Source organism: Sardina pilchardus, chromosome 5 (assembly GCF_963854185.1).
Source record: "Sardina pilchardus chromosome 5, fSarPil1.1, whole genome shotgun sequence".
NCBI classification, from domain to species: Eukaryota; Metazoa; Chordata; class Actinopteri; order Clupeiformes; family Clupeidae; genus Sardina; species Sardina pilchardus.
In genome coordinates this window covers 5,969,395-5,986,626 of record NC_084998.1, presented here as the reverse complement: position 1 = coordinate 5,986,626, position 17,232 = coordinate 5,969,395, and the positions used below count along the sequence as shown (strand labels likewise).

General features: G+C 43.0%; 2 protein-coding genes across 4 annotated transcripts in view; both read left to right on the top strand.

Annotated features, from left to right (window-relative positions):
• The first annotated feature begins 805 nt into the window (after window positions 1–805).
• tlcd5b (TLC domain containing 5b) lies at window positions 806–3,494 on the top strand. Its single transcript, XM_062535825.1, has 2 exons — window positions 806–1,007; window positions 2,330–3,494. The coding sequence occupies exons 1-2, from the start codon at window positions 806–808 to the stop codon at window positions 2,857–2,859; spliced, it is 732 nt and encodes a 243-aa protein (XP_062391809.1). The 3' UTR covers window positions 2,860–3,494.
• A 531-nt stretch (window positions 3,495–4,025) lies between these two features.
• The window catches only part of arhgef12b (Rho guanine nucleotide exchange factor (GEF) 12b), a 52,549-nt gene continuing 39,342 nt past the window's right edge, over window positions 4,026–17,232 (top strand). For all 3 annotated transcript variants that reach the window (XM_062536125.1, XM_062536124.1, XM_062536123.1), the window contains exon 1: window positions 4,026–5,555. In XM_062536125.1, the coding sequence (XP_062392109.1) occupies window positions 5,524–5,555 (32 nt within the window). In that variant the 5' untranslated portion in view covers window positions 4,026–5,523. The remainder of the gene's footprint in view (window positions 5,556–17,232) is intronic.

Sequence of the window (17,232 nt, the reverse complement as noted above, 5' to 3'; positions counted from 1 at the left end):
AATATGGGGCTGAAGATGACAAAATCCACAGTCAAGCTGTTGACTTAAGGTGAGGTGGTGCTATATTACTCCGACCCTGTAGTCGAAGTATATCGGGAGTAAAGAGACTTTAATCTGATAAGAGGCTAAAGCTGCTTGAGACCAGGGGAAGAAGGGATGTAGGTGAATAGTGGATAGCTGTCTGTTGCAATGGAAAAAGTGAGACCATGTTCTATCAGGCCATCGCGACAGGGATATTATAAGGACATTCTTGCTATGAAAGAAGATTAATCTAGGCCCATCGACAGATATGAGAAGTTAGACCTGACATGCTGAGTCTGGATGCCAGTGTTGACAGCTTGAGATGTAAGGTAAAATACAATTGCATTGATTCTTTTGCTGATGCAATATTCCTTCTTGACAAATGCATATACTGTATGTGTAGCAGTGGTGTGTGACAAAGTGTTGCAAGTAATTTGGTTTAGAGGGACAACACATTTCAGCCTGATCATTTTCTTGAGATTTAACCTCAATATACGTATATATGTATAATAATATATATATATATATATATATATGTAATATAATAATATATAATATGGTATATATAGGCATGTGTGTGTGTGTGTGTGTGTGTGTGTGTGTGTGTGTGTGTGTGTGTGTGTGTGTGTGTGTGTGTGTGTGTGTGTGTGTGTGTGTGTGTGTATTACATGTAGCATGCGCATATATACAGTATGCTTAATGTAATATACATAAACTGTTCTGTTGTTGTGACGTTTTTTGCAACACTGACTTAAATTATTATCTCTTGTTTTGGTTCAACAGCATGGGAACGGCACTGTTGGTGGCGGGGTTCAGCTGTAGCCTTATTGGCTGGGTCTTTGTGTACGCTTTCATTTGCTACGTTAATGCTCCACGGGGCTACGAATGGAACTGCAGACTTGTTACACTTTTCCATGGCATCCTCATAGTTTTACTGACCGCTTACATTGCCTTCATTGATGGGCCTTGGCCCTTCACACATGTAGGTGAGATTCCAATGGCACTGAATATTCTAACTCTCCATACATTCTCTGTGAGTCTATTGGGTACAGATACCTAGTGTTTGTGCATGTGTAACAGTTTAACAGTTAGTACAGAAAAGTGATTGTGCTCTAGAGGATACCTAGCAAAGATTCATATTGGCCTAGGTGCCAAAATATTTATCATTATGCACAGAAAGTCAACTCATTCCACAGCACCACAACCCTGTTTTCCAGAAACATTTTATAAAATGCAAGAAAAACAGAATGTGATGTTTCGCACATTGTGTAAACCCTATATTTCACTGAGAACCTTGCAAAGACAACATATCAATTTTGTGGGAAATGTATGTTCATTTTGGATTTGATGCCAGCAACACGTTTCAAAAAACAGTTGGGACATGGGTACGTTTACCACTGTGTTGCATCACCATTTTTGTACAGCTGCTCAACTGTCCGGGGTCTTCTTTTGTCGTGTTTTTCGTCTCATGATGTACCAGATGTGACAGGTCTGGAGACAGGCTGTTTCTGCACCTGGACTCTGCTACTATGGAGCTATGCTGTTGCAATATGTGCAGAATGTAGTTTGTCATTGTCTTCCTGAAATATCCAAGGCCTTCTTTGAAAAAGATGTTGTCTGGATGGCAGTCTATGTCGCTCCAAAATCTGTATATATCATTCAGCATTAATTGCACCTTTCTAGATGTGCAAGATGTGCCCATGCCATTGGCACTGATACGCCCCCATAACATCACAGGTGCTGGCTTTTGAACTGCACACTTTTAATACTCCTTAGAGAGAGACCATCCAAGACAGCAGCATGACTGGATCATGTTAAGATACTGTGTGTTTTTTTCTCCTTTGCATGGTAGTTTTAACCAGCTTTGTGACTTGAGCATAACCCTGTGTTCATAGACAGTGGTTATTTGAAGATTTCCTGAGCCCATACAATGAGCCCTATTATTTTCATTTAAGATTCAGGTGTGTTTTTAATTCAGCGCCACCTTAGACATCAAAGATCATAACCATCCAATATTGTTTTTCAGTTCTGTCCATTCCATTTTTTTGAGACATGTTGCTACCATCTAATTCAAAATGATCTTATATTTTTCATACAAACAGTAAAATAGTTTCAACATTTGGAGTGTTATTTATGTTCTATTTTCAATTAAATAGGGGTTTAGATGATTTGCAGATAACATTTCTGTTGACATTTTCACTCACTGCTTAATGCATGCATGAGCTCACATACAGTATGTTTTTGTTGGTGCTGTGCAGCCGAGATCTGATCAATCCTGTTTATTTTCTGCTGTCTTTTATCTCCACAGGGGAAGAGAATACGCCCATGCAGGTCTTGACTGTGCTCATCAGTATGGGCTACTTTATTTTTGACATGGGCTGGTGCATGTACTTCCGAACAGAGGGCCCCGTGATGCTCGCCCATCACGTTCTGAGCGTCATGGGCATGCTGCTGACCCTGGGCCTCGGGGAGTCCGGCACGGAGAGCTGTGCCGTGATCTTCGGGAGCGAGATCACCAATCCCCTCCTGCAGACGAGGTGGTTCCTGAAGCGGGCTGGCCAGTACGACACCCTGGCAGGAGACGCTGTCGACGTCCTGTTCATTTTCCTCTTTGGCCTAGTGCGCATTGGCATCGGTGGCTTCCTCCTCGTTGCCGTGGTAACGTCCGCCCGAACTAAGTTGGTGATCAAGGCGGAAGGGGTGGCCATCTACACCCTGTCCTGGATCTTCATGGTGGACATCACCCGCTTTGCCATCCGGAAAAGTTGTGGTAAATACAGACTCTGGCAGGAGCGCCGCATACAGAACAGTGTAAACGGAAAGGCTCATCAGAATTAGCTCCGACCTTAAAACGGCCATCCAATCACACCTAAGTGGCTCCCTAATGGAATGAAGGACAGAGTGCAGAGAGAGTATCAACCAATTAGCTAGCATGGAACTCCATGGAATAACATGGAATTCCTGTCATTTCTCAGGCAATTGTTACAGTAAATATGTCAGCGACCATTGCACACTGTGGAATTAGTAAGCTGTCAATAGTTTTCAACTGACCAACAATTGTGACAATTTTTGGCCTAGGCCTACTATGTAGTGCTATAGGCCTAAACTAGTATGACTATTCAGATGCAGCCATAGTTTATTTAATCAGAGATCTCTGAAGTTTTGTATGTTACTGTTGTATGATTTCAACATTGGTTGTCAAATGCTTTAGATGAGGTAGGCTGTAGGTTTTATTGTAGTGAATCAGAGTATGGATGGAATCAGTATGTAAGACAATGTGTAAATGAGTGTTTTTTTCTAAGATCGTTTATATTAAACCTCTTAACGGCTTGAATAAACTTACATACCGTACCTCTGATCAACAATATGCTTTAGCTATTTAAATGTACGGTACTATATGGATACAGTGTAACTGTAAAAATGTAAAAGTAAGTGTTTGTAACCTAACTTCCGTAGGCCTACAGCACCTTTTGTTTACCTCAGACATTTGTGTCATACATATATACTACTAATTATTATTATTATTTTCATATTATTTGCTTTTTATTATGTCCAACAGACTCTCTGTTAGCAAGACAATGTTAACAGAATATGATATCGCACTGTGAACTGATGAATGTCTTTCACTATGCTTGTTTGCTGGCTTGTGAATGACGAATAGTGCATTTGAGATGTTACATGTTGTTTTAAGGGCAGAAATGAACTTTTGTGATGGATGTAGTAGGCTAGCCTAGGACTAATGAAAAATATAACTACATTATAACAACAGTCTGTGTCGTAGACCTAATTGATAAATATCAAGAACAATTTCGGAGTCCCCTTTTATCTCTATGTGTTTGATCAACATTTTTTTTAAATACATATCTTTAGGTGTCCGCTGTCTAGTGGGATGGTATAGGGTAGGCCTAACAAACAGACTGCAGTAGCATCATGTGGCCCTAGAGTCCGGGACTGTGATTTTTTCGGCGGAGGGATACCTCGGCAGGGAAAAATGTCGGCAAAGCGTAGGAATCTAGGGATGTAATTGACTCAAAGTCAGGAATTATTTGGGTTTTTAAATCTTCCCAAAGCGGTAACATAGTTAGCGATGAAAAATTGGCAGTAGTGTCAAAGTAATGCTTTACTCTCAATGATTTTTAGTCTTCGTTATTTCAAATTCGTGTATTTCCCAGAGTAAAGACAATACGACAAAACTGCTGGATTTGGGGAAAACATGGAGACAAGGAGGGGAAGGACTCGACTAAATGACTAAGCTTGAAGTTTTCAGCCATCAATGCATTCACAAATCTCTTGGAGTTAACATGTATTGGACATTTAAGATACATCGATTATTTCCTGTGTGGGATCAAATGTGCCGGAAAAATATCCTTTGAATCTGGACATCAAGATAGCTTTCGAACAAACTCTGCTCAGTTGACATCAAAGGATTCGGAAGTTTTCTCCCGAAATTCTCTCACAGAAGAGTAGCCAGTTTGGAATTCTGGTCGATGGAATTGCACTGAGGAATCACAAATGGGTAACATGTAGCCTAACATAACTTACCACAAGGAACACCTTAAACATTAGTTGGCTACTCCGGATAACATAGCGGCAAAGGGCAAAGTGGTGTTTTGTTAAGTATTTTCCATCTAGTGCCCACCTCAAGAGGCCTGTGTAGGCTTAATGAAAATACCACGTATAGATTGTGACGGAAGATGTGCAATTTACGTGTTAGAATGTTAATATTGAAGGAGTAGGCCTAGAACTTTTACAGGCTTCCGCAGCTGTACAAAACTTTTTCGGAAATCGGACTATACAAACGTGTCTGGAATTACTGTTACTGGAAACTCCGTGAGAGATGGGAACATATCTGAAGAGAAATGTGGTCATTGACACGAAGTTATTCTGAGTGACATTTGGACAGCAAAATACTTTTAGTCTTTTTGTATGACTGAATGTGGAGAGTTGTGAGGACACTACCCTGGAAAAAAAGGTGAAACCGTCAATTAGGCTACATTGTATCTGGAAACAAATTAACAATAGGCTGGGCGCTGTTAGCTCGCAAATATTTCTAGGTTTTGGGCGAAGAAGGCTCAATATATAGACAGTGTGAAAGGTTGTCGTGTAATGAGCCTCTTATTTCCACTTGAATATTTTTTGATTTTGGAGGTATTTGACAGTTCTTCGACATATAACTATGGTTGCATAAGTTAATCGATTCTCCATGTTCAAAACTCTTCAGAATATTTTTCTATACAGGACTACTGTATGTGGTAACATTTACCATCGTTTTCTTCAAACAACAATTTCCTGTCTTGTGAGAAGAAGCGTAAAGATAGAATTCTGGAACTGGCCGAAGACGATACAGTGGAATAAGCTATCGTAGACAATTGCCAGTATCACCATTTGTGTCGAAACACATTGGTTGGACACCAAGGAGCACCAATTTTCCAACGTACGAGGGAGATTGTGCACAATAAAATGATAGTTGGATAAAGGCTGAAGAAATTAAACGAAAGCCCAATGAGTGGCACACAGTCCACGATAACTGACAGGTAAATGCTTACGCATGTTTTCAACACCTTTTCCCAAATGTGTATTGTCTTGCTTTTCTTATTGAGGGTCTAACGATTGCTAAGTAGCCTATATGTCGTCAGCATGGGTATAACTGCTATGGCTAATAAGACCAATAGGCTTTGATGCCAAAATTTAGCTACATGTAAGGCTATTAATGATGGATGTCTCATGAGCTGACATTTGATTTAGATTGGTTAAGCATGACCCCCTGAGCAGGTTCTGCTGTTCTGTCAAATAACACAGTGTATGTTTGCAGTGTGCTGTACTCAAGTTGTTCTGGGCAAGTTAATTCCTCTGGACAGATTTGGGAATTGCTCACCAAAACAGATGGCCCTGTACCCTCCTGCATGGATGCCATCGGTTGGCAATAGAAGCCAAAATAATTTTCCACAGTAGTGTTTAGGAGCCTAGTGCTCAAAAGTGCAGTTCAGGAGTGCCTAAAAGTGTAGCCTAGGCCTACTTCCTCCATTACAGTTCCAGCTCATTGCATACATGCATACATGTCTGTAGCCTATCTTGGTTGATAAGTTTGAGACACACTCTGATTTTGGCAGATTTGATAAAAAGCTAGCAGAGGGAAAGTGGTGATGTAGGCCTTAATATTGATGTGCCTATTGTAAGACAGGTTGGAGTAGCCTATACATGCGGAGCAGATGCACATGGTGCCGGGGTTGGTAGAGTGGCAAAGCATGTGATGAATGTGAAGAAATGCCATATTAGTGACTTAAGTAATATGATCTCCAGGATGGAACCGTGCATAAGTTACTCCTCTCCTCACAAGGCATACGACACTAGAGACAGCTATACCTTAGTAAAGCTGATTCTTGGTCTGTGTTTTACAAAGTTAGCTGTATATTTTCACACATCTGAGTTACAATTGTATTGCTGGTGGTTTGGAGAGTGAATGAAGGGCAATTATGAATACTGTGTAATATCATAAAATCATTTTTAAAGTGAACCAAAATATCCAACAGAGGATGCACATCTAATTATTTTCACTTTCCATAATGGGTTTTGAGCGAATTATGTAACAGGGATTATCCCTAAGTGATGTGACATTTTACTCAGAAGAATTTGCTGCTTGCCTTGATGTTAGAGTAGCATAGCAAGTGTGGCCTCAACTGTTTTGACAAATACCTTCACATAATCTGGACAGTGATTGAACCCCCTATGGACACAGGAAGACAGGCAGGCATGCTCAGGAAACACCAAAAGAATGCTCCATTTGCTGTAGCTAATAATTGCAGAATTTGATTTCAATAAGATCTGTTTAGAATGCGGTGCCACTCTTTTTCATGATTTCTACCATACATTTGTTAACAAAGGGTGTTCCTCATATGTTTGTGTATGAGGTGTTTATGCCTTGGTGTAGCTGTATATTGTTCTGGCACAAGTGTCCTGCTTAATTCCAACCTCCACCACCACCACCAGTGTGCCATAGGCGAGCTCCCAGTCTAAATTCATCCGCTCTTGGTGCAGAGGGGAGCCACTGTGTAACATGTGAGCTGATCGCTCATGACAGACAGGCAGCTGAGGACCAGGGTTCTGTGCTTCCAGTCCACCGCGGTCACAGACCAGTTAGAGCTCACTGCTGAACATGTCCAGCACAGTCTGCCCATTATCTGCGGATATTACTAGTGTGCATGCACATGTGTGAGCATTACATTATTAGAGGGGACTTCAGAGTTACAGGCACTCTCTTCACAGAAAAAATGGGTGATGGCATGACTATTTGATCAACTCAAAATAGTGTTAGTGATTTGTTGTGCACACACAACAAAGTTATTACTGACTGGTGTACTGTATATTGCCATTGATAATTGTTGCAAAACTGTTGTAGTTCATTCAGTGAGATTGCTTGATTCCTTTTGATTAATTGATTAGTTGTTTGACTGATGAGATATTAGAAAATAGTGAAAACAGGCTTAGCAGTGTTTCTGAAAGCTCAATATTATGTCCTGAAATACCTTGTTTTGTCTACACACCAAATATACAGTCAGATTAAGTAAGTAAGCTGAAAATATTCAAGTTTAAGAAGCTGTTATCATAGAAATGTGCTGGTATTTTTCTTCAAAAATGACACATGATGGTGATTAATTTAATAGTTGACTAATTGATTAAATATCGCAGCTCTACTATGGGCAGGACTTGGCTTTTTAAGTATACTTTAGGGTAAGGAATATGCACAGTGACAAATGCCACTCCTCTCAGATCCTGAATGAATGGCAGGGTTGCTTAATTTGACTCCTGAGTGGAGTACACAGTTTCGGGATCAGTTTGAATGAGCCTTTTTTCTGTGATTATTGTACCACTTTTTTGTGTGTGTGTGCCCTTGCACACCTAACATCTTTTCAGAACTTCAGAATATCATCAGTAGCCCCTTTCACATTCACCGAATTTAACGCTAAATCAGCCGAATTTAACGTTAAGGCTGTTCCTTTCACATTGACGACACGGGGTGGGGAGTCAACCCGCCTCGGCAATCCAACCCGTCTCGGGGGGTAGTATCAGAGCCGAGCCGTGTTGAATATGAAAGGAACAGAGGTCAACCCCGCTATTAGGGGTGTGTGACTGATGACGTATTTGGCCAGGCAGGAGGTTAAAATACAGGAAACACACAAGAGACTAGGATAACTTTAGCTGCTGTGTCCATAGATATATATGTGTGTCCAACAATCACGTTTTTTATGCTGAGAGTGCCCTGAACCTCCTTTTCTCAGCACTTCGGTCAAGTGTTTATTGTTGCTAGGTTACCAAAACCGTCTGCTGCCAGCAGCAAGTCTTTTCAGAAAGTTTGCCTAATGATAGCTAACTAGCCAACGAGCTAACTGTCAGAGCAGAAGTTGTTCAGGACTCAGCACACTGAAATATGACTTCGACAGACAAAAGGACCTCATTAGGCATTCAAATAACATAACAAGTGGCCCGCCATCATTTGGAAGCTAAACCACGTAGAATAGCATGACAGTTGTGTTTATCAGTTTATCTCCGAGGTCCAAGCATGGGTCCAAGGCATGCTTAACGTCATTGTTCACTCCCAAATTGCGTGTGACGTGCTGCTAGGCAACGCCTCCCATAACTCGCCTCTGAAACCGGCTTCAGACAACCCCGGGACCAGAACACGTCTACCTTTCACATTGCGAAATCCCCTGAACCCGCTATTTCTTAAACGCTAATGTATCGTTTCTGAATGTGAAAGGGGCTAGTGGCTAGAGCTCACAATAGAGATATAACAATGATGCTTTGAAGAGTATTGTTCAGTTATGTCATTCACCATTTCTGGCGAGAGATGCCATTGGACCACATTCATTTGAAATTGTTATCTGTTTAGTAGGCTACAGTAAGGCTTTATGAGAGGGCCATATGTGAATCCACGTTGGGAAGGCCTCTTATGTTGCTGTGTGGAAGAAGCCAGCTTTGTTACCTCTCGCAAATCCCATCCATCCCTATTATTCCTAATGTTGCTATGAGTTATTGGTTTCTTCCAAGACGGTTGAGTTTTATGATATAAACATGCTTTGAATGTATAGCACACAGCACACTGTAAGTAGACCACCGTTTCCCACAGTTCAGTTTTGTGATCTATTCATAGATGACAGGTGTACGGAAATGGCACAGGAAAGATAATAGCGGACACCAGGCCAAATGAATGAGCAGTGGAGCCATTGTGGTTGACTCCCAAACTTAACAGTAGGTTAATTATTAAGATGGTTGAAGGAGGCAATTGAGCACTAGAGTTCATTAACATCCAACTCCATGAGACATTTGTCCCCAGCACTTCGTATGGCTGCATCACAGTGCTCAACTCTGTGAAGTCCGTCCGGGCCAGAGATGGAGGAAAGTAGCATGAGCGGAGTGTGCAGCATGAGCTGTGTGGAGGCGGCGGGGGCTTGTGGCTTGCTCTTTGCTCTTTGTCACAGTGTTTCGCTGATCTGTGTATTTTTTACCCCCGAGGCCCGCTTGGGAAGTGGTGACATCACTGATAAACAATGTCCGTCAGCCCGGCCAGGCCACCAGCCTTTCCTGACAGCTAGGCTACAGGCCACGAGTGATGCATGATGGGAAAGGGAAGAGACTGGCCACTGGTGATCTGACCGTAGAGCTTGGACTTTGGATGTGTTCGTTCAAGATAATTTGTGTCAATTATGCACTCAGCAGATGTTGTCAAGCCCAGCATAATAATGGTAATTAAAGCAATAGTATGGTGTTTTCATCTAGAACTAACAAGTTAATTTACTAAAAGCCAACAGCCTTGCCTTGCCAACAACAACAGAATAGTTGTCACTGATAGTTAGCTTGGTGGTGGCAAATGCATTTTGGTAATATATTCGGCAATGTGATGCTGTAGTTGTTCCTATACAGTTTCATAATTTTAGGCCTGGATCTCAAAACGCAAAGTGAATAGGCTGGTTGGCTAGTTGGACTGACCGGTCTGTCTATCTGTTCTTCACATGACGATGGATTTAATCATGCTGTTAAGTCTACAAAAGCGTAGTTGTAAAACCTGCATTAATGCACTTTCCAAGTGGTGTGCAAAACTGTGACTCACACAGTTTTTTTACACATTTAGTGGAAGTTGAAATTTTGTCAGGTACATTATTTCCCAGATGAAGTAGATGTTCGGATTCATGGCAATTCATGTTGGTTATTGTGGCCCTCTCTTAACATTCTTAACTTATATGCCCCCCCCCCCCCCCCCCCCCTCTTACCTGCTCAGGGACTGGCGGATGGAAATGAGCTGTTCGCTATAATCTGGTGCAAGTCATCTCTTTACTGTATGTAACTAATGAACCTTGTAGATGGTCCCTGTTTTAAATAAAGTAAATAAACTAAACTAAACTAAACTAAACTCTCTCACGCTCTACCTGCTTGCAAATTGGGCGATGAGCCACAGGAGCCATGCCATGCCTAAGCAGCTGAGTGAGATGTATTAGCTCATCCTCACGTTGCACAAGATACAGCACGATATAATCATCATCTTCCTGCTGCACTGATGGATGTCCTTCCTTCCTAAAGGAGAACAATAAAGACATAAACCAGAGCTTTTCAACCTACGAATGGGCCTTAACGTCGTTCTACTGATCTATCACAGAATCAGATTGTGAGAGGTTATGAATTGTGATGCGTGGTTGTCAGAGGTTATGAACTGTTGTGAGGTAGTAGGCTATCTGTCCATGGCCTTTTATCAATGCATTCTGGGACTGCTAAAAAGACAACACCTTCTTTGCTGGTTTCTCACAGAGTTTTGGTCATGATGTGTGTCTAATAGTCTATTGGTTGGTTTCTCAGAATGAACCCACTTTTAATAGTTTTGTCCGAATGAAGGGCTGTAGGCTATTTGGTATTTTTTGTAAAGATGGCAAGTTACAGCTGATGTTCTTGAATAATGTTCTGTTGTCTTAATACCCCTGCTGAATCTCAAAGATAAGTCACGATTTTGTCTGTTTGGTCAGCTGATGATCAGCAGTCCAAGTCCGCATTTCCCCCTTCTCTCTGTGTGTGTGTGTATGTGTGTGTGTGTGTTGTATAGTGTAGTATAGTGTAGTGCAGAACAGTGTGTGTCTTCATCCTCATGTGCACACATTAAGTGAATCTGAATCTCCGTTAAAAGTGTACACTGTTGTGAAACTACCTGTGAACTGAAACAACAGCCACCATATGGTTTGAGAGCTTTTCACTCTTTCCACTGCGCTTCCCCCCCTCCCCACTGTCTGCCTGCCCTGGTGCATGCCTCGGCTTGTGCTGCAGACAGAACAGAGCAGAGCAGAGCAGAACAGAAGCGCTAACCAGTGGAGGGCCACACCCCGACAAACAGCCTCGTGCAAAAAAACAAAACAAATTGACCATCCGAACGCTTGATAAATGAACGCCGCTACGCTACGCTGCTGCTGTGTGCAAACTACTGCAATGCACAGTGGAGTCTGCGGTGTGAGTGTGTGGCCGTAATTGATTTGTCTGAGATTCAACAGACGCCCCTCAACTCCAAATGGCAGAGTCACTCAAGAGAGGATTGTCTCTCCCTCTCTCTCTCTCTCTCTCTCTCTCTCTCTCTCTCTCTCTCTCTCTCTCTCTCTCTCTCTCTCTCTCTCTCTCTCTCTGCACTCTTGAGTTTAGAAACTAGGGAGTGAGGGGGAGGGGTGAGGCCATGGCTGAACAGGAAGTGACAGGATATCACGGTTCTGCCAGCAGTGACAATTAAGGCCAGTTAGGCACTCTTACTGGTAATGTAATTCGTTTGCAAAAGTACCCCGCTAATGTGTTGGGGGGGGGTTGGACGTCATTAGTCATTTTGTTCACCCTTGTTTCGCACACTCGGTGCAGCCCACTAATCGTATCTCAGTCAACACATTGGGATGGTATTCACAAGTGAATGATTTTGAATGGATCTCTGAGACCTGTTTTGAAAATGTTCACTGTTCACCAGTAGGCACAGTAGGGTATCAGTTGCGATCTCGGTAAATACAAGTAAACAGAAGTAGCCTAAATAAACACAAGGCCCTTCCGGGTTGCCTTGACACTGGTCACGGTCATGGAAATATGATCATTGTAATTAATGTGGTGGACTGGTACGCATTTAATATGCTCTGATGTTAATTTCTTTTAGTTATGCATGGTTATAAAGATATAAATTATGATTATTATGAGTAACTTTTTGTTGTAAATGTCTTTTACCTCAGTTAGTCAGTTGAAACAATGGTATTTCCCGAAGGCACAAAAAGCACTCTGCCTGTTAACAGCGCATGTAATCTTATTGACTGACACTGGATGCACATCAGAGTGAGTTTGAAGAAAAAGAAAAACCCTAGACCGTCCAGAAACATACTTTAAGCTGATGTACATGGAACAGTGGTCGCTGATGCCCAGCGGTCAGTCCCACAGGAAGTGCCACTTTAAGGGGGAGACTGAGAGAATGAGACCTCTCATGAAAAAAGAGGAAATGGCGCTCCGGCCTGGGCGGCGTGGTTTTGGAGCCTTGAGTGCTCGTGGCGTCGTTGGCCCAGACCCGCTCAGCGCAGCGCAGCCGTGCCTCATGTGCCCCGCGCACGTGACCGGCCCTTTGACTCTCCCAGCTGCATCTCCATAGCAACTGCCAGTTATGTGGCGCGGCTTTCCCATCCTGCCCTGCCAGCAGTGTGGCGGTTTGAAGGGGGGAAAGAAAACGACTTCCTCAGTCAGGACAGCCGGACCGTCGGCTCTGTTGACCCACTCTTATCTCTGCGTGCTGCCGGTGCACACACACACACACACACACACACATACGCACATGCACACACACACACACACACGTACCCACTGCTGCCATGAAGGCCCTTCTCTGAATACAACATAAAACACACTAGAGGAATGCCTCTATGTGGATTGCGTTTTGATAGGTGTGTGTGTGTGTGCGTGTGTGCATGCGTGTGCGCGCGGTCTGTCGGTCAGTTCTTACTCTTCAGGGCAAGCATTGGCGTCACTGCCCTCTTTGCTCACTTTGCCAGTATTGCAGTTGAAGAGTGAACGGTATAGGAGACTGATGATGACTCAGTCTCTCCTTCCCGCTGCATTTTCAGCACTTCCTGACAAATGTGGTGGAAACATAAAGAATGTGGAAAAAAACAGCTGTTCAAATGCAAAGCTCCGAATGGCCATTTAGATCAGCGATGCTGAGCCCAGCTGTAACGGTCGAGGGGGTTGTGTAGGGTCAGGCAGGCCGAGGGTGCCAAGGTAAACATACCAGCGCAACGCTGTTGCCACTGAATTCTCCATCACTCCGGCTGATGAAATCTTCTGTCAGACGGTAGTTGCCGAATTCTCTGGTGTCATAGCTGACACATTCCTGTGTCCGATAGCTGACGGACTCTTAGTTTAACAGCTGCTGAGTTCTTAAGTGTGTTGTCGATGCGGGGTTATGCTAACGCCTCATGGTCATTGAATTGCAGGCCCCTGTCTTTGCTCATGAAAATCCTTCAGTGATGCCCTGTTGGTTATTCCAAAAGCATTCAAAAAGTGTCATTTTGAATAAGGACTTTCTTGTCTGTGATGGGCTATGATAAAATCTTTCACAAAGTATTGTGCAAGTGATCATTTTGGGCAGCTTTTGGGGTAATTACATTTTCAATTTGATAAATACATACTGATTAAGTAAATGTAAAATATTATCACGTGTCACACATTATCAAACTAAGTGAGTAACTCTGCATGCAGTGTGGCTCGTCGCTTCAAAAGTTGACGTCACTGTAACTTTGTCAGGCGATGTTTCACATCGCCAATAGTTATTTCATCTGCAATCTCTACCAGTTGCTGAATTTCCTCAGCATTCCACTGTGTCTCGTCGCTACATTGCTGCTAGTCTCCTCCTGTCTGAGTGCAGCTGAAGTGCAAACGGTGTGTAGTGTAATTGGGTTCGTCTGAGATGCGAAGGTGCAGGTGTGGATGCGGGTGCGGATGGGAAAAGGTCTCTATAGGTGCCTCTCAACATGCCTCCTCGATCCTCGATGCTCGATCCTCGAGGGGCGTTCCCACTGATCTATAACTAACACTGGATAGACTATCCCATTGTTTCCCCCCCATCATTCTTTATGTAGATCAGTGAGGATCGAGGCATCGAGGAGCGAGGGAGGACGTATAAACGCTGCATGAGAGGCACCCCCTGTGTGTGATCGGAAGACCTACTAGCGCGATGACTCGGCATGCTGACTAACTGGTAGTCTACCAGACCGCGCCGTGCACCTGGACGGACCCGTAGTCATCATGCTCCAGCCCCGCCCCTCCTCCACGGCCTCTCCTGTCCCGCATCTCTCCAGCCCAGTGGAGCGAGTCTCAACAGGACGCTCGGCCTGATGGCTATCGCCCAGGCTGCACAGCTGGTAACATCTGGCCGCGACCAAGATAAGGCGGGCTGGGTCGTCCCCACCCTGCCTCGCCTGCAGTATAGCTTCCTGCTGCAGCAGACCATTGCAAAATCACCACGGTGCTGTGGCTGTAAGAAAACTAAAAATGTTTACCTGCTATGTGATAACCGCAAATGGCTTGTCGTCATTGCTCAGGAAGCTCAAACCTTTTTGCCCTGGCAAGAGCTAGTGGTTAAGTGCACAAATCTGTTTCTACGTTTACAATTTTTTGTAGAAATAATCAAATGTTACAAATTATGAATTCATTCATTAATTCAATGAATCTATGGCTGGTAGTCATATAAGTTGGGTTACACACATTTGCCATTTGCTCTTTATGCTATGGAGTGAGCAAATTTTAATCATGCCAAAGCACATTCTATGCCAACACATTTTTGAATGATATTGTCATGCCAAAGGGATTGCTCATGGATCTATAGACCATTGTAAAAAGCTCTGTGGAGTTCTAAAGGGGTCATTCCACATTCCAGGTACATAACTGGGACAAACACACAACAGGTTGTATTCAGATCTGGGACATTTTTGCTCTTGCCATGTTTTCATTGTCATTAGCTATATGGAATTGCCCTAGGTCTGTGTGGGCATTTAAATGAGCATTAAAACAAAACACTTCCAACAATGAATGTGTTCTGTAGGGGCATATCAAACTTTTTTCACAAGTTTAATGATGTGTGCTGACTACCCTATATGTGTGTGTGTCACAGCCTGTGTGTGCGTGTGTGCTGTTTTTTTCCACACCTGAATAGGCGCCAGCTGTTTAGACGACCATTGAAATTTCTGCCATAGGCTCAGTCTAAGTGAGTGAGGACAAAGGCAACTGCTGAGCCCAGGCTTTTGGTTTTTGTTCTCTGAACAAAGTGCACAAATGTACCTCCACAAGAGCAATCGGGGCAGCGGGGCGATCGTTCAATGATGGAATTGATCATCCACAGAAGTCAGTATAGGGACACTGAACAACTAACCTCTGATATCTGGTCCTGAAGATATCACAGTCACAGCACCTCAGTATTGATGGGAACAATAGCTGAGTCCAGGCAAACAATTGTCTGTCCCTCTTAATACCGTTGTGGTTGTTGTCGGGAAGAAACCAGAAAAGAGTGGTTGTTATAGAGGAGAAGTCTGGTCCTCCTGTGTTGGTTGTTAAGAGGAGGAGTTCGGTATGCAGTGGTATTTATGATGTAGGAGGATGTATCTGTCTCAGGGTGTACAGTGATCGGCTCGTAAGGTCTGGCTGAGCAAGGCTTGAATCATCAGGCATGAATCAGCCCTGAGGAATGGTCTGGTATTTTTGGCATTTGAGACATGAGGGTATTGTTGTGCTTTTTGTTCCTTTTTGTAATCAAGTGCCTATAAATAGAGGCCTGGACACTCCCAGAGCACGAGGTTGTTGGAGCACTCAATATCCTAAGTGCTGGACGATGATGAACCTGAAATGGTATATAGGAACTCTTGCACTTGTGTTCTTTGGAGTATGGTTTGCAGCCTATACCTCAGAGTACACGTTTCACAGATGGCCGAATTCCTTTGAAAAGGTGAAATTGGCAAAGTGACCTCTAGGGTCCTGAATGTAGTTTGCCCGCACAATAGTTCTCTTTTGAGGGTCTGTACATACCTCTCCACATTTACTTTCAGTTGGCTGTCTCATTGGGGCACTCTATTTGACTTTGAGTGGGAAAAAGTAGTGCCTTGTATAGTTGTCATAACTTGGTTCAGGATTTGTTTCTGTCCTTAACTATGCATTGAAAGACCGATATGTACATTCTGAATATTGCTCATTAAATAATAAATCAATTCTGTGGTTTGGATATCCATGTGAATAACTCTGAAGATGATGATTCACAGGGTAACATTTTTTTTAGCGGTGTTGCCAGGCAGTGTTACTGACTGATGTTATTTGGGCACTTTCCCCCTGATATTGGGCAACACACATTTTCATCTGGAGAAGGTGAATCATCAGCAGGCAACGTGTTGCAGTCATCCAATCAGAACATTGGAAACCTGTCACGTTATTGCCAGGCAACCTTGCTAAAAAAAATCGCCCCATGTATCATCATCACCTCGAGGCTGTCAAAGATGGCGATGAGGTAACGTCTTCGCAGTTTGACCAGCTTCTTGTTAAGCACTGTGGTTTAACCTTTTGAACGTAATGAAGGTTAGGTGGCTTTTCTTATATATATTTGATTAGCTCCATTTGTGATTCTATTCAGGCCACGGTTGGGAGAATCTGTCACTCTGAATGAAATGGCAAAGTTCTAAACAAGTGAATCAGATTTCACTTCTTCATAATATTGTTGCTATTTACAGATCGCCTGAGCCAATGGAAAGCTGCTGTAGAAGAGTGTACTAGGTACCTCTTGAAGCACTAAAAGACAACCATTTTTTGTTTTTGCATTTGGCAAGGACACAGCCTGGCGACGGGGGATTATGGCCTTGCAGTGTTTACAATAGATCTGCAATTAGCTGACGTTAAGTGGCGCAGAGTGCAGTTACTGTCGAAAGAGTTTTGCAAGCTGTGAGCACGGATACACCCTCAAGTCAAGAGCCATCCTTTTGTTCGCCATTGAAATAATACCAAATGCATTATTTTTGCACACAGAATTTTATTCCAGATTTCTCCCACATACGATGTTAGTCTTTGTCACGCAGTGTGCTCTTTGTATGTTAAACAGAGTGATTATTTGTGTATTTTTTAGCGTACCGCAGTAGTCTATTCATCCAAAATACTGTGAGACAGTTTGATGCAGTATCAAATGTACGGATG